A 22,919-nucleotide genomic window follows, 5' to 3' on the forward strand; every position below is an offset into this window, starting at 1 on the left:
TTCACAATTTACATAGATGATTTGGAGTTGGGGACCAAGTGCAATGTGTCCAAGTTTGCAGACGACACCAAGATGAGTAGTAAAGCAAAATGTGCAGAGGATACTGGAAGTCTGCAGAGGGATTTGGATAGGTTAAGTGAATGGGCTAAGGTCTGGCAGATGGAATACAATGTTGACAAATGTGAGGTTATCCATTTTAGTAGGAATAACAGCAAAAGGGATTATTATTTAAATGATAAAATATTAAAACATGCTGCTGTGCAGAGAAACCTGGGTGTGCTAGTGCATGTGTCGCAAAAAGTTGGTTTACAGGTGCAACAGGTGATTAAGAAGGCAAATGGAATTTTGTCCTTCATTGCTAGAGTGATGGAGTTTAAGACTAGGGAGGTTATGCTGCAATTGTATAAGGTGTTAATGAGGCCACACCTGGAGTATTGTGTTCAGTTTTGGTCTCCTTACCTGAGAAAGGATGTACTTTGGCGCTGGAGGGTGTGCAGTGGAGATTCACAAGGTTAATCCCAGAGCTGAAGGGGTTGGATTACGAGGAGAGGTTGAGTAGACTGGGACTCTACTCATTGGAATTTAGAAGGATGAGGGGGGATCTTATAGAAAAATATAAAATTATGAACGGAATAGATAGGATAGATGCGGGCAGGTTGTTTCCACTGGTTGGTGAAAGCAGAACTAGGGGGCATAGCCTCAAAATAAGGGCAAGTAGATTTAGGACTGAGTTTAGGTGGAACTTCTTCACCCAAAGGGTTGTGAATCTATGGAATTCCTTTCCCAGTGAAGCAGTTGAGGCTCCTTCATTAAATGTTATTAAACTAATTCTTATGTTCTTATGTTCTAAATCTGCCTACATATCAGCCCTATTTCACTCAGACTGTTAGGGGACCTATGGAACACTCCCAGTAAAGTTATTGCTCTTTTTTGGATATTACGTTCGACGCATATGGCTTCATGTGAAGAGCCTTCTAAGGTGTTGCCCCTGATTCCCTGATCAAAATTATGACAGCCCCTCCTCTTTTACTTCCTTCCTCCTCTCACCTGCAAATCCTATATCCTGGAATATAGAGCTGCTGATCCTCTCTCAACCATGTCTCAGTGACAGCAACGATATCATACTCCCATGTTTTAATTTGTGACCTTATCTCATCTGCCTTGTTTATCAGACTCCTTGCATTAATATAAGTACCATCCAATTTTGCCAAACTCCCTTGTGACTTAACTGGCCTATAACATCTATGCCTTCCTCACTCACTTGTGCATCTCCCCTTGGTGAACCTTCTCTCAGGATCCCAACCCCCTGCCAATTTAATTTAAAACCCTCCCCAGCACCACTAGCAAACCTCCCTGAAAGGACTGTTGGTCCCATTGCAGTTCAGGTAATGTGCTATCTGTGGCTTCCACAACAGCTCAGATGCTCCACAGTGAATCCACCCTCAGTTCGAGCTCCAAAATGCAGTTAGCTCGTAGCTGAAGTTGGACACACGTCTTACACATGCGGTCACCAGCATCCCAAGTATTTTGATTTTGACATATTAATATGTTAACAAATCTATTTTTCTAAATATGAAACTTATCCATCCATTAGTTCTAAATATTCAAATTCATTAACCACAAGCTCAACTTTTTAAACAGTCCGAAAAAGATAAATGTGTACATTGTATATGATGTAATAAGGATAAAAGAACATCTAACAACTGTTCCATGAGAGATCAAATTCACTCTTGTTGAATGGTTATTCTTGGGTACAGAGCTTCTCTGCTGCCCAAATGTAGAAACAGTGGAAGTGACTTTTGCCAGAATTGCAATCAGATAAAGGCAGTACTCTCATGAATATATGTTAAATCAGGGTCAGGGATACAATTGTCACCTCACTGTGACTTCACTATCAATGGCCACCTGATCCGGAGTCAGATCCTGCTCCCACCGACCAATCTGGCAATGGGAGGCAGCGATTTTCAGCTTCCATTGAAGGAGTGCTCAGCTCCAGTCAGGGTTAAGTAGCTGCAGGTTTTGCACAAATTTTTACTCCAGTTGTTCTTGAGTTGTGACTTTTGAGGGCTTCCACAGTGAACGGCCTTGTTGCTCAGGGTGTAACAAAATGTTAAACACATCTCGAGACTGTTGCCTTTTCTCACTCCACTGTTCTAACCTCACTTTTAAAATGCCGTTGCAGACCCTTCTAAGTTCATTGGCCTAACCTATTTCTCACCTCCATTTCAACAAGCTGCATGTTGGGAAGCATGTTTTGAACTGGCAGCTTGAAGAAAATCTTATTAACCGCCAAAGCAAAAATGGTTCAGGGTTCCCTTGCTGAGTATTTTGGACGGGCGCCTTGCAACTCTGCCCGCTACCAACTTTGAGGAAATTTGCCCCATTATGAGTAAAAAAGAGTATTTTAAAAGCTGGTATAAACATAATGATTGGAGAATCCCTTCCTATTCGTTTTTAATGGAATTCTCATTTTAAAATGTTGAACTATTCACGCCATATTTCTTTCAAGCTATAAGTTAGGATTATAAGCGTGAACATATTGTTTTTTCAACGAAATCAAACCATACAACTCTCACCAATTTATAAAACATATTAAGAACTTATTAAGAAAATAACCTGAGGAGTTCTTAATGGTGCAGCTTTATCATCTGGCACACAACTAATTTTGTTCATTTGTGCCAAGTCACAATTACCTTCCCTGGACACACATTGCAATAACATTTGTATTTTGTGGAAACAGAGACACCTCCTGGAGTTAACCAGGTCTTTGCAATGTCGTCAGACAAAATGCACAACACGCGTCCATTATATTGATGTCATTTGATGCTGTGCTAACAATAATACTTACTAAATTCACGTTATTGATATTGTACATTGATATCACAACTAATATTATTTACAAAGTAGTGACCTCCAGTGCACTCTATGTGAATATTATTATCCAAATGTGTTGCAGTTTCAAGTACTGTAGTGAGTTGAATATTTGTAGATGAGGGGTAATGAAAATGGAATCGTAATCAGAGCCTTACACTATTAATTCAGTGAATGTGAGCTCAAATCTCACCATGGGAGTTTGACAAATCAAATTCAGTTTAAAAATCTACAAATTAAAAGCAAAAGTGACCGTGTAAAACTGCTGGATTGCCGGAAAATCCCAACTTCCCTTTAGGAAAGGAAACCTGCTATCCCTACCCCCTGACTCCACTCCCACACTGATGAGGTTGGCCCTTAACTAGCCACTGATGTAACCTGGCAAGCCACTCAGATGTATCAACTCACTGCAAAGACTAAGAAGGAGAGGGCCATCTCCACCTTCTGAGGACCGTCTTCACCAGCCTTGGCTACATCCCAAGAATATCACTGATTCTGCTCGGCTATCAATTTGACACAACGTCCTGTAATGTCACCATTCTGTCTGCATGTGTTGTGACATTAAAGCAGCATTGTGAAATAAAGTAATCTAATATAATGCTTCATTCAAGCAAGAAGGAAGACCCGCATGTAATTTGATTTAATATATGTCAACTGGAAACTCTACCATTAATTGATAAATTGTTTTGCTATCATTTGTAAATGTGGACGTTATTGATGTAACTTTTTTGTGTGTCTTGGGGGTGGTGGGGGGGGGGGGGGGGGGGGGTAATAAGCATGGTCACCTAATGCAGCCATAATATAACCAGCTTTGCAAATAGCTTGATGATAACTACACAGAAGCAAATCGTTATAACAGCTGCACTAAGAAAACTTCCTGCTTTTGTTTCAGCTTGGAATGATGCCCAAATGCCCACCCTTCCTTTTCTTCAGTATCAAGACTTTCAGAGCAGCAAAGTTGAAACCAGAGACAAACCATAACACGCTGAGAGATGAAACAAATTTCTTTCTCAAGAAGCCACAGAAAAAGATAGGGTAAGTTTCAACCTCTTTTTTTTAATTCCAAGAAAAACCTTCTCCTGAGGTATGTTTGTGGGTTTCTAATCTGTTCATGGATAACTGAAATAAACTTTTACGTTTTGATAGATTTAGAGCCAGGGTCCAACCGTCTGAACTGACAGGAAGTCACAGAAACCTGTGTTTTTGGTTGATTATCCTGTTGGAGGATGTGGGGAAACGCAAGTGAAAAGCCTCAAGAGATCAAAATATGCTCCACTGAGAAAAGTCATGTACGAAGTAAAATATCTCATTTACTTTCAGCTATGGTTACCATTTAATGGATAAAAAAAAGTAGCTGCCTACTGAATGTTCCTAACTTCATTATTCAGGAGCATTGCTTGGAAAATATTGTATTAGAAATTGTAAGATGAGATTTACTAACACCTGACCAAGTAAATTGTTCATTTAACAACTTTTACAATATTTCCTCCAATTCGGAATAAAACAGAATTGTAGGTATTTTCAAAGCATACTCTTATTTCATAACACATGGTAGTTTTGAATGTAAGACCTAAGTAGCCAGCACAGAATTTTAAAAAATATATTTTCTTCCTGCAATCAGTGACATAAAACATGCTGACATAGGATATGCTGCACAGTTTCAGGCCATTTGGCCGCATCAATCCCTGCTGGCACTTTAGTTCCATATAAGACACGTTCCATCTTAACTTAAGTATATCTATCATTGTAACCCTCTTCTCTTCTCCCTCAGATGTTTGCATAGATTTCCCTTTAATGCATCCATGTTAGTCACTTCAACCATTCCCTGTGGCAGTGAATTCCACATTCCCACCACTCTTGGGGAAAAGAAGTTTCTTCTGAATTCCCAACTGGATTTATTTGTGACTAACTTAAGTTGACAGCCTCTTGTTATGTTCTTCCCAGGAAATCTTCTCTGCGCCCTCTTATGGGTCTCTATAATCTCCTTTTTTTGTAATATATTGTGGCCAGAGCTGCGCACAGTACTCCAAGCACAATCTAACCAAAGTTCGATACAAGTTTAGCATGGCTCTCATACTTGTCAATTCCATTCCTTTAGAAATAAAACTTAGTGCTTGGTTTACTCATTGATGCCCTTGCTAACCTTTGAGGCAAACTTTAGTGACTGGTGTATTTGTTTTCAAAGATCCCTTTATTCCCATACCCAACTTAGACCTTCACCTTCCAACTAATGAGTGCTCGAAACGAATCAACTTAGTCATATGAGAGATTTGGATATACCAGCTGAAGCCTTTAGCATAATTCTTCCCTTGGGATCAGAGGGTCAGTTCAACTTCAGCACATATTCGCGGTTGTCACGACTACAAGACCAATATATTGCCGCAGGTTGAGTAATTCAGAGGAAACATTAAACTAAGGCCCACCCTTCCTGCTGCAATGGTTTAAGATGTATAGTAAATTCATTGTAGTATTTGAATTAGAAAAGGCAGTTGAAGGGACATGATCTCAGGATTATCACCAGATAATTAAAGGGAAAGGTTAGGGGAAATATTTTCACAAAGAGGGTCATTATAATATGGAAGTCATAATGACAGACATCATAATATAATCTATAAAACTATTGGGTACAATCCAGTGGCCACACTGCGCCTGAAAAGCAGCTCGCCGCTGCACAGCATGGCCAATAGAAGCTGGGAGATCCCACTCTCGGGATCTACCCGGCTCATAGTGCCTCGTGAGAAACATGGTCCAATGCGATCTCACGAAACATCACAATGTAAATCCGACCCATTGTGGGCGGGATCACTTTTAAGGAAAATTGCATATTTGAGCGACACAGCTAGTCTCACTTTAATATGCAATATAGTTAGGTGGTCATGTTTTTAAAAAATATTTTTTATTCTCCTCCTTTGTCACATTTTCTCCCATAGGTAGTCATTTTTGACTGGCGCAGACACGATGTGCCAAAGTGCCTTTTCTGTGCTGTATGATTCTATGACTTGAAAGAGTTCATTTACTCAGATGCAGATCTAAATAAAACCTGTTTTAGAACTATCATCATGATTGATTACCAGAAATGTTTTTCATTATATTTTAATGACTCTGTTGTCAGTAAACAAGTTTGAAATTTAGAAAGAGTATCTCCCCAGGGGCAAGTACCACGTGTCTTAAACATTGAATCCATGCATTTATTCAAAAAGCACATGTTATATATCCCACAGAATATATATTCCTGCAAGTCTCCTACCTGCCTGTTGACAATGTAAGTACATCTCTCTTTTTGATTAATGTTCTACAACTGCAGTGGATAGTTTTCATAATTGTTCATATATAAAAAAAAGCTGTGTGGTAGTTTATTTTAGAGAATGTAATTTCTTTAGAAATAACATAAACAAAAAAAGTGTTGAATTTTTCAAGGTGGCCTTTTTTTTAAATGCATCTTCACACACTTACTTTCCTTTTGGGAAATAGTGGGAAGATTATGAGCCCAATTGAACTGCACTGTGACTAGCAATGGTTGGCAAACCCTGGTGTTGGACTTGAACCCAGAGGCCTAGTTCAGAGAAAGGGTTTCTATCACTGTGCCACATGACCTCCTATATGTAGCCTGCTTGAATGAAAAACTAGTGCTTTCTCATATTTTACTTAAATCACAAGCAAATCAAGAAACAAATCTTAAATTATGAAAAATGTAGTACTAAGGGCAAAAGTAATGTTCTCGGCAGATATTTCTGGTACTGATAAGAAAATAGACAGGTAAACAAAACCGAACCAGGTGATTGGAAACAGCAATTGGAAATACCTAGAGGGACAAGTCTTCCAGTTTCCAAAAGATTAAAATTGCCAGCCACTGCAGTTTCCTACAGGTAGCATCAGAAAATAATTCATATCACACCTTTCATGGCCTAAGCATATCCCAAAGCACTTTACAGATAATGAAGTACCTTTGAAGTGTAGACACTGTTGTGATGGAGGAAACACGGCAGCTATTTTCTATATAGCAAGCTCCCAATGTGATAACGACCAGATATTAGTGATGTTGATTGAACAATAAATATTGTCCAGAAAAGGAGATAGCCGCTGCTCTTAAAAATACTATCATAGGATCTTTTATATCTACATGAGAGAGAAAACAAGCCATCAATTTAATATATAATCTGAAAGATAGCATCATTGGTGTTGCAGTTCTCTCTCAGTACTGCACCGGGGTGCCAGTCTAAGTTACTGAAGTGGGATTTGAATCCACAATCTTAACACTCAGAGGTAAATATCACCAACTGAGTCATAGCGCATGGCTGTCATTGTGTCATTTTGATAAGAATTTTCAGAAAATGTTTGCTTTGGTTAGTAACGCATTCAAACCACATCCAACATTATATCATTATATGGAGAGATGGAGGTGCCATTTTAAAATGGTGCCAAAATCACTTCCTGAACTGGCGAGCTGAGCTCATTAGTGCAGGAAATGGGTCTAAGTGTGGCCTCGTCAGGGCGTTCCTCGCAGCGGCCCGAAAAAGAAGCAGATTCCCCTTAACAGCAGGGCTATTCTCAGTGTTGCAAGCCCAAACCGGGACTCTGTTTTATTTTCCATTAAATCTTGCCCAAATGTTTCTGTGATTAATAAGTTTTAACAATAAAAATTACAAAACTGAAGGAAGTGTGGACAAGTTGGCTCTTTGCTGAAGCAATCTAAACTAATTTCACTCCTCTGCTCCGTCCCCACAGTCCAGCATTTTCCTTCAGTTTTTAAGTTTTTAAATCTTTATCAAGGAAAATTGCCTAAGAGGACATAGTTGAGACATGGATGAGCTAAGGATTGATAAAGTGAGGGTATCAGATCGGCTGGTTGTACTTAAAAAAATAAGTAACCAGGACTAGATGAGATGCCTCTGAGATTATGGAGTGAAGAAGGCTGAAAATTGTGGAGACACTGGTCCTAATTGTCATAATCTGGTTTGTGGTTGGGTTTGAATGTTATATTTTTTTGAACCATGAACTTGATCCAAACCTACCCATTCTTGGTGTTTAAAAGTACGCCCAATATCATGCAATTAATTTTCCTTTTCTGCCTCTAATTGTAGGTTTTGTTCCTAACTTAATGGATTCTTACTGATGCTGCTTGTAAATTTATCTTGCATTTAGATTGGCTGACAACTATAAACCTTTATTGTTACAAGTAGGCTAAAATTAACACTGCAATGAAGTTACTGTGAAAATCCCCCAGTCGCCACATTCAGAATGCCGGTTTTGCATGCTGCCGCTGGCATGGGGCGCAAATCACAATGCTGTATCAGCGGGGCCTCGGAGCATGGCTTTCGGTTCAGCATCGGGCGTGACCCTGGATTTTCAGCGGATGCCCAATTCTCCCCTCGATTGAGATTTCAGAATTCAGAATGTCCAAATTACCTAACAGCATGGCTGCGATTCTCCCAAAGGGAGACTGAGTGCCAACGCCGGAGTGAAACCCGGGGTGTTTCACTCCGGCATCGGAGGCCGCTCCTCGCCCCTATTCTCCCCCCCCCCCCCCGGGGGGGGGGGCTAGGAGCGGCGTTGCGAGAAACTCAGCCGCTGGGCCTTGACGCTTGCGTCAAAGCGGCGCGCCGAGAATGACGTGGCCGGCGGCGTCTAAGTGACGTCAGCCACGCATGCGCAGGTTAGCCGGCTCCAACCCGCGCATGCGCGGTTGCCGTCTTCCCCTCCGCTGCCCCCCGCAAGACGTGGCGGCTTTATCTTGGGGGGCAGCGGAGGGGAAAGAGTGCGTCTCTTAGAGACGCCGGCCCGACGATCGGTGGGCACCGATCGCGGGCCAGTCCCCTCACGAGCATGCCTGTGGTGCGCGATCCTCTCTCCGCCCCCCACAGGCCCCACACTTACCTGTCGCGCGCTGTTCACACCGGCAGTGACCAGGTGTGGTTGCCGCCGGCGTGAACCCGTCGGGGTCGTCAGGCCGCTCGGCCCATCCGGGCCGGAGAATCACCGGCCGCCGGGGGGGGGGGGGGGTGGGGGAATCGCGGGGGGTGCCAGGGCGGTGTGGCGTGATTCGCCTGGCCATCCCGTGATTCTCCCACCCAGCGTGGGAAGCAGAGAATCGCGCCCCACATCTTTCAGGACTTGTGGGAGGAAACCGGAGAACCCGGAGGAAACCCATGCAGACATGGGGAGAACGTGCAGACTCCACACAGGCAGTGACCAACGCGGGGAATCGAACCAGGGACTCTGGAGCTGTGAAGCAACAGTGCTAGCCACTGTGCTACCGTGCCGCTTAAATCTTTGTTTTGAAATGGAATATGAATGTGCTTTTCTGGTATGATTTTATTCAAGTATTATTTAGAATGTAAGATGTATATAATGCATTCATGATTATATTCCCACCTACTCTTTAGATTACAACCTATGGAAAAACAATTGGCCTGAAGGTCTTATAATATGATTCATGTCGTAAGACTTTGCACCAGATGCTTTATAAATCAAATAAATTAATGACATAATCAGCTGTTAATGGCGGCAACAGCTCTCAAGTTTATTATAGGGTTGTGCCAATTTATTTAATTAGTTCTCGCCATTGTTGGCTGTCTCTTGATTCAAGGATGACGTCTAGTCAGGATTGCGAGTATGGCTGAACATGTTAATTCCCAACCCACGTATTTATGGGCATATGGGCCTGTAATGTCCACGAGCTAGTGAGATCCTAAGTGCAGAACGTTTTTCCCTTTCTTTGTTTCTCTGCCACCAATCTGCCTCATTATTAAGATGCTGTGACTCAAACCGTGCTGCATTTTGATGGACAAGTTGTTGCCATTCTGCAAGGCTGGCTCTATAGAGATTGGGATGTCCCTTTTAAAGGGCGCCCCAATCTCAAAATGAATGTAAAGGGCCCTCCCGCATATCGCTGACATGGCCAGACAGTGGGAACCCCCCCACAATGGGTTTCCCTGGAGGCCCCGCCCCTGGTCCCAGCCCTGGCACTGCCAGGTTGTCACTGCCAGAGTGCTAGAGGGCAGTGTCACCGCACTCCCTCACTGCCTGGGAGCGATACTTACCTCAGAATCTGGGTGGTCATCATGAATGGTTTCCATTTTTGGGAACATCTGACATCCCCAGAAGCAACTGCATTGAGCCATTTAAGCATATTTAAATTAATTTAAATCTATGATAATCAGGTTCACACCCTGACTGGGCATGAACATGATTATGTCAGCAAGGAGGACCCGGGAACATCGCATTCTGAGTTCTTGCCGGCGCAAATCCCGTTTCTGGCCTCTTACAAGAATTAGTGGCCATTACAAAATGTGCGCCCATTGTAAATCGCGGGCAATGTTGGAGATTTTTGGAGAAAGTCTGAAGCCACACTGTGTCTCTGGATGGATTTCCTCAGCCACAGTAGGCATTTCAGGAGAATCTGTGTCAGGATTTTCCCTGCTTTGGACAAGAGGGAAATACCTAGATAGTTTCCGTAACGTGATTTATCTCCCTTCTTGAATATATTTACAATGGTTCCATTCCTGGAGGGGCGGAATTCACCGAAGACTTACGTGACGCCCATTACCAGCGGGCAAAAGCGGCGCTGGTGACTCCGGCGTCGGGGCCTGCTTTTAAGCCCTAAATCTCCCGTTCCGAAAGGGCCAGCAGCGGAGTGACGCTGTACGCGTCAGTTTCAGCCGCTGCGGAAGTGGCGTGTTGGAGGGGGGAAGGGATGGGAAGGGGGGGGGTAGTGGCGCTGGAGGGGGGGTAGCGGCGCTGGAGGGGGGTAGCGGCGCTGGAGGGGGGGTAGCGGCGTTGGAGGGGTGTTGCGGCGCTGGAGGGGGGGTAGTGGCGTTGGAGGGGGGAAGGGGGAGGGGGGTAGTGGCGTTGGAGGGGAGAAGGGGGGTAGCGGCATTGGAGGGGGGAAGGGGGAGGGGGAAGGGGGGGTAGGGGTAGGGGTGGGGGGTAGGGGTACGGGTGGGGGTGGTCGTGGGGTAGCGGCGTTGGAGGGGGGTAGGGGTGGGGAGGGGGGGCGGGGTGGGGGGGGAGGGGTTGGGGGGGGTAGGGGTGGGGGGGGGGTGGGGGGGGTAGGGGTGGGGGTGGGGGGTAGGGGTAGAGGTAGGGGGGTAGGGGTAGGGGATTGGGGTAGGGGGCAGCAGCGTGCAGGGGGGGGGGGGGGGGCGACGTGCGTTGGCCCCGGGCATCCATTGGATGGGGGCATCAGCAGATCTTCCTCAAGGCTCCCCTTCCTCCCAGCTGCCTTGACTTTGTTTGAGAGAGAGAGAGAAAGAGAGAGGGAGATTGTGGGGAAAGACAGAGAGAGAGAGACAGAGAGAGGGAGTCCCGTCTGTCCTCTGGCTGAGAGCAGGGCTTTGGTGAGTATATTGCAATCTGCCTAAACCCAGGAATATTGCCTGGTTAGAATGCAGAGGGAAATGCTGGGATTCCAGCGCAGAAAGAGGGAGGGTTCAGCATTCCTCAGGGGCACTGCATTGAACCACCCCCCCCCCCCCCCCTCCCAAATCATCCTCCATTTAACCTCATCCATCCCTCTTTTCCCCGCCCCCACACCTGGGGTAAACACAGAACCTAAACCACACTGTAAATCTGTGCCAGTGCACAGGGGGATCAAATAGCTCTGGAACAAAGGGCAGGATGAAGAGAATGTGAGAGAGAGAGAGGAGAAAGGAGGAGGGAGGAGAAAGGGAGAGGGAGGGGAAAGGGGGAGGGAGGAGAAAGAGGCCCGGGGGTGGGGAGGCAGAATTAATCCAAATTCCTGCTTATTTCCTCAGACTCTTCAAAAGGTTGTTTCGCCCCAGGATTAGAAAAGGTGCCTTGATAATTCACAGCGCAGAACCCTTTCTGTGCTGTGAATTATAAAGGCAGAACCCAGAAACTTTGCCAAAAGTTTTTCCCTCTCTCTCCGCGCGTTTTTCCTGTTGTTGTGAAACTGACCTGAAATTGCAGAGGCTGAAGCTGCAATAGACAAATCCAGACACATCTCCCACCCCGGGATCCCAGCATTTCCCTCTGCATTCTAACCAGGCAATATTCCTGGGTTTAGGCAGATTGCAATATACTCACCAAAGCCCTGCTCTCAGCCAGAGGACGGACAGGACTCCCTCTCTCTGTCTCTCTCTCTCTGTCTTTCCCCACAATCTCCCTCTCTCTCTCTCTCTCTCCCTCAAACAAAGACAAGGCAGCTGGGAGGAAGGGGAGCCTTGAGGAAGATCTGCTGATGCCCCCATCCAATGGATGCCCGGGGCCAACGCACCGTCGCCCCCCCCCCCTCTGCACGCCGCTGCCCTCTACCCTAACCCCCTACCCCTACCCCCTACCTCTACCCCTACCCCCCCACCCCCACCTCTACCCCCCCACCCCGACCCCCCTCCCCCACCCCTACCCCCCCACCCCCCCACCCCTACACCCCCCCCACCCCTACCCGCCTCCCCCATCCCTACCCCCCTCCAATGCCGCTATCCCCCCTCCCCACCCCCCCCACGCAGCAACCCCCCAATGCCGCAACCCCCCCAACGCCGCTACCCCCCTCCCCACCCCTACCCCCCCTCCAACGCCGCTACCCCCTACCCCCCTCCAACGCCGCTACCCCCCCCACCCCTCTCCAACGCCGCTACCCCCCCCACCCCTCTCCAACACCGTGAACCCCCCCTCCCCACCACTCCCAACCCCTCTCCAACGCCACGACCCCCCATCCCCACCCCTTTCCAACGCCGCGACCCCCCCTCCCCACCCCTCCCAACCCCTCTCCACCCCTCTCCAATGCCGTTATAAACCTACTTTGATTTTCGCCGACGTGACCCGTGGCCACGTCGGCGGGACTTCGGCCCATCCGGGCCAGAGCATTATTCACCCTAAAAATAACATGACATCCCGCCGGCGCCAGCTGTTCTCCGAGGCGGCCGGCGGGATTTGAACAACGCCGTTTTATGGCGGGTTGGATAATTCCTAACATGGCGGGAGCGGGAATAACGCCGCCGCCGGCCGATTCTCCGACCCTGCGTGGGGTCGGAGAATTTTGCCCCTGAAGTCAGGGAAAGTATTTATTTTATCTCCTAAATCCGTGATATGAGTAAAGGTCCACCAGCTTTGAAGTCCTCAGCTGCACGGTAGCATGGTGGTTAGCATAAATGCTTCACAGCTCCAGGGTCCCAGGTTCAATTCCCAGCTGGGTCACTGTCTGTGCGGAGTCTGCACGTCCTCCCTGTGTGTGCGTGGGTTTCCTCCGGGTGCTCCGGTTTCCTCCCACAGTCCAAAGATGTGCGGATTAGGTGGATTGGCCATGCTAAATTGCCCGTAGAGTCCTAAAAAAAAGTAAGGGGGTGTGGATACGTGGGTTTGAGTAGGGTGATCATGGCTCGGCACAACATCGAGGGCTGAAGGGCCTGTTCTGTGCTGTACTGTTCTATGTTCTATGAAATAAGCTCACGGCCGCAGGCTTTGTTGTTTTTCATCCATTTGATTGCTTGTACCAGCCCTCCCGTCAATCATGATTCACCATTGGATACTACCTCAGGGTGGTGAGGGATTGCAGTATTACAACACACACAAATGGACGGAGAGAGGACAGATTTAATCTCACTTTCTCATCTGAGTTGCACTCAGAAAGGTGCAAAAGAGACAGCAGCTGCTCCATCTGTACGAATAGAGTATGTCAGATAGGGTAATGTCAGATTGAAACTGCCTGTTTTCACTGGTCACTTGTTAATGTAGTAGTAAGGCATTTGTCAGGTTTTCTCTCTGCACCTCTGTGCGTCATTTTCTTTTGTCCTGACAATTCTATAAACCGCAGTTCTACACTCTCACGTCCAAATACATGTGGTTTTATTGGAGCTTTTCTCCATTAAACAGCTAAATGTCAAACCTGAACCACATATCACATTTCACAATCAGAACGTCAGCCAGATCCATGCACATTAGCTCAGTCACTGCGCCTTGAATGATGTGATACATGAGCAGCTGCTGTTTTTGTCATTACTATTGCAGTGTCAGTTCACATAGAAACCAAATGTATTATTTTATTCTGTTTGCCATGACTGTGACCTAACTAAATGTTAGGTATTTATTTTGTGACACGAATATTGATGGCCTGGATTCTCCGCCTCCCGACGCTGGAAATGCAAATCTCAATCGGGGGGAGAATTGGGCATCCGCTGAAAATCCAGGGTCACGCCCGATGCTGAACCGAAAGCCATGCTCCGAGGCCCCGCTGTGACAGCATTGTGATTTGCGCCCCACGCCAGCGGCAGCATGCAAAACCGGCATTGGCATGTGTTAATATGTTATTGGCCAGGTTTGACCCGGTACTCTGCGGGTCTCCTTGATGCTAAGCCCCTCTCAGGCGAAAGTCACATGGGCGCGGTTCACTACAAGTATTTAAAATCGAGAACTGGGCCCCATGGCTGCTGAGGGAGAGAGGGAAGGGAAGAAAAGTTTATAATAGTTAAAAACTGTCGTCTGGCTGGGGGTGCCGGGGAGAGGTTGGGGGGGGGGGGGGGGGGGGCAGTGATGAGCAACTTGCAGACACATCAATGGATTTGGGGTGTCACCCTCGGGGTGGCTGGGGCGCTGACCAATGTTGCTGCAGTATTGGTTTTAAAATCAATCTTTCAGTACAAGTCACAGGCCCCTGGCTGCTCACTCTGCTGACTGCTCACTGTGTCCTGTAAATGTTCACACAGCCTCTGGTCATTTGGGAGCCCACCCAGGCCAACTCCCTGGAAATCCGCAGGCCCCAGCTGACCCATCAATGGGTTGGGCATGGCCAAGCTGAATCAGTGGCCCACCCCAGTCCAGCCCCACTGCAGGGGAAGCAGGGGAATGGCAGAGCTCACCCCAAAGGACACATGCTCCATGGCCTTTGGCACCCGCCTGGCACACTGCCCCTCTCAGTGCAGAGCCCTCACCAGTGACATTATCAGTGAGCCCATTCTGCAGGATCACCAGCTGCCTCCAAGCCCGGTCTGTCTACTGTGCCCCAGCTCCCATCCATCCTGTCCCCAATCAGATTGTCACAGCCTGTGTGTCACACCCAAGACCCACAGCACACTGCATCTAAGTCCCCAGTAGATGCCCACCTTCCTCGCTTATCCTCATCTGTAGGACCTGCCCCCACACAAGCCTTTAAGCAATTCAGAAAACCGCCCAACATGTGATTCAGGACCGCCGTAAGCAGAACAACATCATTAACTCCAGATTTTCCAACTAAGAGACCTGGCCACTGGCAGCTCCGCCACCCTGTCCCACCCCTCCTTACTCTCCCCAGCAACCCCCCCACCCGCTACCAAGTAGCGCCACTTCCCCATAGCTCTCATATTCTCCCCTGTCCCTCCATCCCACCACCCCAGCTCCCCCTCTCGCCTCTGAGGGCCAAACCAGCATCATTACAGGGTGCTGACCCTGGGCTGGCAGGATCAGTGGGTCTTGCCAACAGGACAGAGAGTGACGACGACTTGCTGTGAGATCAGCTCTGGTGCTCCTCATCATTTGACAAAGTCTGACTCCTCCCTTTAGGATTACATTGTGCCTCTGAGGATGACCCCAGGTGGAATGTCCAATTGTCCTGGTGGCCCTGCCCCAGCACCCACACTCTACACCTCTAACCTCCCACACCCTCACATGGCACACCCTCTACACACAGCCCAGCCCATCTCTCACACCCTTCAGACAGTGGATTGAGGCAGGTCAGAATGTTATTGCAAAGGTATTTGAGAATGACTATATACATTATTGTGCCCTGGCCCCTACATCGAACCTATGTGTTGCACCTTTGTCAACTTAACTGGTGCATAACTTCCTTATCATACGTGGCCTACCATCCCTTCTAGGTGTGACCCCAGACGGCACATCAGATGTGGAGGCGGCCTGCTGTGTATCTCGCCCTCTGAACTGAGATGCATTTGGTGCCCACCCTCTGGAGGGCCTGAACTTAATTGGGCCCAGCTGACTTTCAAGTGTCAAAGGTGTACCACCCAGTTCTACCTGCTGCCCATCAGATGTGCCATTTTCAGGTGGGGTGGGGAGGGGGTGTTCATAAGCGCTGAGGTGTTCCAGAACCTTCCCTGCGCGAGTTATTGACACGGGCCCCATCACTTCCTCCTTCCTCGTTGGACACCAGGCTACTCCATGGGATGGAGATGAGGCCGGAGTGAGTTCCAGAGGCTCCATCGTCATCTGGTGCTGCCAGTCCTGGAGGCACACTCTTATCTGAGTGAGGGTCTCGATGCCCTCAGCCATGGAGCACTGAGATTGGGACATGTCCCTCAACAAATGAGACATGTCCCTCACTGCCTCGGTCATGTCCCTCTGGCACTGTGCCAGGTCCCTCTGGGACTGTGCCAGCTCCCTCTGTGCCTGGCCCAGGTCAGTCATCACTCTAGACGCCTTAGCCATGATCCTTTGTGACTGGGCCAAGCTGTGGAGCACCGCAGCAATGTCCATGTGGGCCCGGTACATGACTGCCTGTGACTGGGCTACCCTGTCCTGACCCACAGCCATCGACCTCACAGATTTCCCCAAACCTTGGATGTTCCTGACTCATGGCTGGGAGTTTTTCACCTAAGGCTTCCACTGCAGACACCAGTGTTGGCCTGGTACTACAAATTGTTGGCACCATCCCGGTGCGCCTGAAGGTGGTTGGACCCCTTCACCTGGAAGGTTGATGACACCCACTCCTGTAAACCCTGGTTCTGTGTCTGCATATCAAAAATTGGTGGGATCATTCTTTCCAGGGGCGGCATTCTCCCCTACCCGGCGTGACGGAGGGTCCCGGAGTAGGGGAGTGGCGCCAACCACTCGGGTCACGCCTCCCGAAAGGTGGGGAATTCTCCCCAACTTTGGGGGCCAGCCCCGCGCCGGAGCGGTTGCCACTAGAAGACCAGCGCAAAAAACTGGCGCCCCTCGGCAGCGGGGCTGGCCGAAAGGCTTTCGCCGGTCCGCGCATACGCCGGCAGTGACGTCAGCGGCAGCTGGCCGCTGACGTCACTGCCGGCGCATGCGCGATGTGGGGTTCTCTTCCGCTTCCGCCATGGCGAAGGCCGTGGCGGCCGCGGAGGAAAATAGTGCAGCCAGGGCACTGGCCCGGGGTCTGAGCGGGGGGCCCCGATCGTGGGCCAGGCCACCGTGGGGGCACCCCCCCGGGGTTCGATCGCCCCCTGCCCCCCCAGGACCCCGGGGGACTGCTCGCGTCGCTGATCCCGCCGTTCCAGAGGTGGTTTAAACCTCGGCGACGGGAGAGGCCTCCCAGCGGCGGGACTTCGGCCCATCCGGGCCGGAGAATAATTAAGCCTCAATAAACAATGGCATCCCGCCGGCGCCAGCCGTTCTCTAAGGCGGGCGGCGAGATTTGAAGAACGCCGTTTTATGGCGGGTGGGAGAATTTTGAACATGGCGGAAGCGGGATTATCGGCGCCCCCGGGCGATTCTCCGACCCTGCTGGACCCTGTTGGATAATTTCGCCCCAGAAGTGTAATACCTGTCCGGACTACAGCTGGTTCCTGGGATCAAGCAGCCCGCTGACAGTTTGTCCCCCCAGGAGTCCCTACTTGCACCTGATGTGCTGCAGAATTTGTGATTTGCGTCCCAGAACGTGGCCCAGAAGCCTCTTCACGAAAATGACCCACCAAGGTGATAGTCTCTGGGTTGGTGGAGGGTGCAAGTGAATGCAGTGCCAAGAAGTCAGTGTCGTCCCTGGACTGTTCCTCTGGGGTGTTCTGGGATTGTAGCTGGGGGCGCGGTACCCCAGACAGGCAGGCTTCATCTGTTGGTGATCCTGCAAGACATAAGACAAGACACATGGTGAGACCTCGGGAAGGAGTGGTCTGGGGGACAGGAGTGACACACTTGCTTTAGGGACATCACTTTGCATTCGGGGCTCAATTGGTTGTCCCATTCCAACCACCGCCTGGGAGATAGCCCTCTCTTCCACCTCCCTGGCTAGCTCCATAGCTCTCTGTCCGGCGACAGTGAGGATCCTGAGATCTGACCCGGCCCCTCTGGTCTTCTCCCACTCCCGGCAATTATGGGCCATCCTTTCCTCCGGGGCACATTTAGAACATGGTGAGACACATAGACGCGATTACACGAGGGGTTTGTAGTTGGTGACGGCACCTGGCCAAAGAGGATGATATAGATGTTGGGCTTTGGTGCAGGGTGGGATGTAGGGAGGATGGTAGGCAGATGGGTTTTGATTGGCCACAGGGGCGGGGATGAGGAGTGAGTGACGGGAGTGAAGCCAGAGGCACAGAGATGGTGACCCAAGCATACCTAATGAGGTCATTCATCTTTTTCCGACACTGCTTGCCAGTTCGCCTGGTGAGCCCCATAGTACTCGCCGCCTCTGCCTCCACTAAGTCCGGTTGGCATCCGCGGGCTGAAGCCACCTGCCCACTCTGGGGATGAGTGTGTCCTGCCTGTCATGGGAGTGTCCCTTTAAGAAATATTTTTGTCTTATCACATGGCTTCAGTGATGTCATTGTGTGGGTGGAGCTGGGCTGTGGCTCTGGGTTTTACTTTCACTTTGAGTTTGAACTGGTTTTGTGCAGCACAGGTTGAAAAAGAAGGTTTTTTTTTCTCTCTATCTGCATTTTAAAAGCTGTTCCCAGGCTGCTTGATAACGTGAAAAGAAATAACTGTTTTCTGGAAGAAATTCAAACCTGCTGTTTTGGAAAGGACACAAGAACGTCCAAACCAGGTCTTGGTGCTGTGTGCTGGGCCACACCTTTGAAAAGGGGTTTCTGGAGAATGGGATTTATCCCATACCGGCAGCACGGTAGCATAGTGGTTAGCACAATTGCTTCACAGCTCCAGGGTCCCAGGTTCGATTCCCGGCTTGGGTCGCTGTCTGTGTGGAGTCTGCACGTTCTTCCCATGTGTACGTGGGTTTTCTCCGGGTGCTCCGGTTTCCTCCCACAGTCCAACGATGTGCAGGTTAGGTGGATTGGCCATGCTAAATTGCCCTTGGTGTCCAAAATTGCCCTTAGTGTTGGGTGGGGTTACTGGGTTATGGGGATAGGGTGGAGGCATTGGCTTGGGTAGGGTGCTCTTTCCAAGAGCCGGTGCAGACTCGATGGACCGAATGATCTCCTTCTGCACTGTAAATTCTATGAAATCTATGTAACCAGAAACGATAAACAGTTGTAGGTCAGGTGAACTCCGTGATATACTTTGGAGTTTTCATGATATACTTTGGACCCCCTGCACCCTCTAACACCGACGGTGTGCAACACCGGCCCAATCGCGCGCGTGCAAAAAATGCCAACTGGCACCATGGTAGTGCTTATTGCTCACTCTGATATGCAGATTTGCCAAATCATGATCCTGTCCATTGTGGGCAGGATTCTCCTTGCAACATCTCACGAGATTGCATTGAATCTCGCGAGGTGTTGTGAGCTGGGTGGATCCCGGGAATGGGGTCTCCCGGCTTTCACCTGCCACACTGCGCCGCAGCGAGATGCTTTTCGGGTGTAGCGCAGCTGGAAGATGACCTCTTCAATGTGGGCTTAACTGGTGAGAAACTCACCAGGGCCCAAAAAAGTGGCATTGAATAACGGTGGGGAACTCGCCGGCAGATCCGATGGGAATCTCCCTGAAAAACCTGCCACAAATTAACTGAGAAATGTTTTGATGTGGAGGTACCGGCGTTGAGCTGGGGTGGGCACAGTAATAAATCTTACAACACCAAGTTGAAGTCCAACAGGTTTATATGGAATCACTAGTTTTTACCTGCCTGATGAAAGAGCTACGCTCTGAAAGCTAGTGATTCCAAATCAACCTGTTGAACTTGAACCTGGATTGTAAGACTTCTTACTGTCGAATGTTTTGGAAGAATGATGCTCTTTGACTTTAGTCTGATACAAGGGAAGATGGAGTAATTGTGGACTGTGGAAGACTTTTACCATTCTATACCTGTAACTTTAGAAATAAAATGAGTTTTTCTGAGATAATAATGTGCCTGTGATCTTAATTCCACAATTTAGTCATATTGTTTCATGGAGATTAGGCCCAGATCCTCCAGTCTCTGAATCGTTGAAGGTCGGAATCACCTCCTAAGATGCTCTCCAGGACCCTTCAGAAGCCCCAAAGCACTGATTTCATTGAAATTGCCTGTGACATTTAAAATTCTGATTGACAATTCCCCTGCTCCGCAGGACCCTACAAAAAAAAGTCTCAAAAACTTTGGATTGTTCTGATTTACTTACCTGAATAATTATCTGGGAACTGTTAGACAGAAAAATCCTAATCTAACTCCTGGTAAATTATATAACTGAACATGCCCCCTCTCAAACCCCCCCCCCCCCCCCCCCCCCCCCCCCCCACACACACACACACACACACTGCTTTCTGAGCTTTCCTGTGTTGAGTGAGATCTGTAGGATCCTCCAACGGAAGATTTGTCTCAAAAAACAGAGGAAACCGATTGGGTAACTTTTTGTCTGCTCAGAATCCAGAACAGGGGTCTGACCCTGATTGGGTGAAGAATCCAGAACAGGGGTATGAGCAATTTGGGTGATTTGAGCCTATATTATTTTTATCTGATCGCAGTGCCCCGGTATAATGATTTTTCCGTTCAGAGTAACACCAACAGTTGGTTGGCCTCCCATCCAGGCCCATCCCTGTCCCTGAGATTGCAATGGAAAACCACCAGTAACAAAAACTGCCAAGAAAACAACTCAGAATGAAGCATTAGCAGACAATTAAGGACCTGTTTTCAAGCAAAGCACACAGGAATGAACAGCTTAATATTGTGATTCATTGGATTCTCCTTATGTTACAACCATCAAATGAGCTTAATCCTTGCGACATTACTTACTCTTAAAAATGGCGTTGGGCGATGTAGCTCATGATGATGCAATTCATTAATTAGGTTGTCACGCTCATGTCCCTTGTTGGAAAATGTAAGGAAGGATAATCCTGAACTATTACAGAATTGCAATCATACTGTCATATTTGTGGTTTTAATCCGAGAAGCCGAGTGATTTCCTGTCTCCAATCCTTTGTTTCCTCACTTGTCCCCGTTGTAAACTAGAGCTCTTAATCAACATGAGGGAGCTGAAGCACAAAGTTTACTTTCCACATGAACAATGATTTGTTGCATAGAAGCACCTGTGCGCCTCATCATGTTGCTATGACTTCGTCCGTCAGGATCAACCTGAGGGCCTGTGAAGGATGGGGCTTTAAGTCATATTGAAACTGCAGTTTTATGGCAGCAAACTGGTACCTAAGGAACATATTGCATCAAATAATCAAAAAAACAAATCAACCTTGCTTGAAAAACATAACCTACTAAGGGAAATGATTATGAGAAATTTCCAATGAGTCCTGCCTATTACATGACTTGAAATCTGAACCACAGAGGGATTGCAAAACTCTTGAGTTTCTAAACTCGCCCGTTCTAATGGATTTCAGGGGTTTTCTCTCTAGGTCCCTTCGACACAATGTGATTTCCTCCTCTCCTGTGAGATGTACCAGAGCTGGTTCCATGCCTAGAATGTTTTTGTGGTCCAGGCAACAACACAGAGGACAACAAGGGAGGTAAGATCTAAAGACTCTATTTCCTCTTCTGTACCATAAATAGTAAACGTGTGTGTGACACAACAGACATTTAGGGGAATGGGAACTCTACGAATATCAAACTTTTCTTATATTTATATCTGAAGTGAAGCTTTGCCAGTGTAGTGATATTTTTATCACTAAATATTAATTTTCACTTCCATCAGATTTCACTAATTAAATCTTTCTCTCCGAAATATTGTCATCCACCTCCTATCTGATCACGAGGTTTGCAGGCCTAAGATATGTCAGTACTGTTTAAAGCTGCAGGGACTAATATTTGTAAACTTTGGACAGAATGTTTGAGCCAAGGTGGACAAGTGCACAAAATTAGGTATAGGTATGGCAAGCTGACTCCCAACAGTTTTTGTGAAGGCATTGGGAACTGGATGACACCCAAATGCTGCGGCTCAGTACTTAAGTATGAAACTGAGACAATTAAAAAGCCACTTAAAGGGCTGAATCAATTTTGGATTGCGGGCACTGGGAATATGTAGGGTTGTGATCATGTGCTTGAGTGGGAGGGGGCAGCTCAGAAAGAGTCATGGAGACAGGTCCATTTTACATCATTGTGGGAATAGTTTAGAGAGAGAGCCGCTCAGCAGTGAGTGTGTAAAGTGGCATAGAGGAAACTATAGGCACTGGAGAACTTGGAGTAGAGAGGAATGACCCGACAGGAGCGCAGTAGGGGTGTCCAGGAAGCTGGAACATTGCTTCTAGAGGCAAGGAAGAACAAATATGGAGCTGTGGCCAAGTTGTCTGGACTTCGGACGAGCAGCAATGAGAAGTAATTGCTCACATAGCAAGTGCTTTGTGAATGGCACTGAGGCATGCAGAGGTGATGGATGAGGGGTTGGGAGGGGAAAAAAGGGGATACCCTCTAGATCAAGTATATCAACAATAAATTAGCTTTCCAAATCTACTAGAGTATCAAAGTCACTAAAAGAAAAACCTGTTTGCTGATGGAGGGCCATATTTGCACGTACTGCACGTACTGCCAGAGCATAATATGGAATTTCTTTGCTTCTGGGTCCTTTCATATAGACCATAGACCATAGAACATAGAGTGCAGAAGGAGGCCATTCGACCCATTGAGTCTGCACCGACCAAATGAAACCTTCACTTCCACCCTGTCCCCCTAACCCAATAACCCCTCCTAAACTTTTTTGGACACAAAGGGCAATTTAGCATGGCCAATCCACCTAACCTGCACGTCTTTGGACTGTGGGAGGAAACGGGAGCACCCTGAGGAAACCCACGCAGACACGGGGAGAACGTGAAGACTCAGCACAGACAGTGGCCCAGCGGGGCATCAAACCTGAGACTCTGGCGTTGTGAAGCCACAGTGTTAACCACTATGCTACTGTGCTGCCCCACTATGCTACCGTAAGGGCAGTAGCTGACCTCACCGGCATTGTCAGTCAGCTATCAATCACAGCATACAAGAGATGATGCATTCCTTGTTAGAGGGCTTATGGGATTACTTTGAGTTTACCACCAATCGAACTACACAGTCACAA

General features: G+C 48.0%; 1 protein-coding gene across 2 annotated transcripts in view; it reads left to right on the top strand.

The window, feature by feature from the left end:
* Positions 1-3,781: 3,781 nt before the first annotated feature.
* Positions 3,782-22,919, top strand: part of si:ch211-247n2.1 (calcium-activated potassium channel subunit beta-2) — a 51,895-nt gene continuing 32,757 nt past the window's right edge. For both annotated transcript variants that reach the window (XM_038816925.1, XM_038816927.1), the window contains exons 1-3: positions 3,782-3,906; positions 6,093-6,133; positions 21,271-21,381. In XM_038816925.1, the coding sequence (XP_038672853.1) occupies positions 6,132-6,133; positions 21,271-21,381 (113 nt within the window). In that variant the 5' untranslated portion in view covers positions 3,782-3,906; positions 6,093-6,131. The remainder of the gene's footprint in view (positions 3,907-6,092; positions 6,134-21,270; positions 21,382-22,919) is intronic.

Source organism: Scyliorhinus canicula, chromosome 13 (assembly GCF_902713615.1).
Source record: "Scyliorhinus canicula chromosome 13, sScyCan1.1, whole genome shotgun sequence".
Lineage (NCBI taxonomy): Eukaryota > Metazoa > Chordata > Chondrichthyes > Carcharhiniformes > Scyliorhinidae > Scyliorhinus > Scyliorhinus canicula.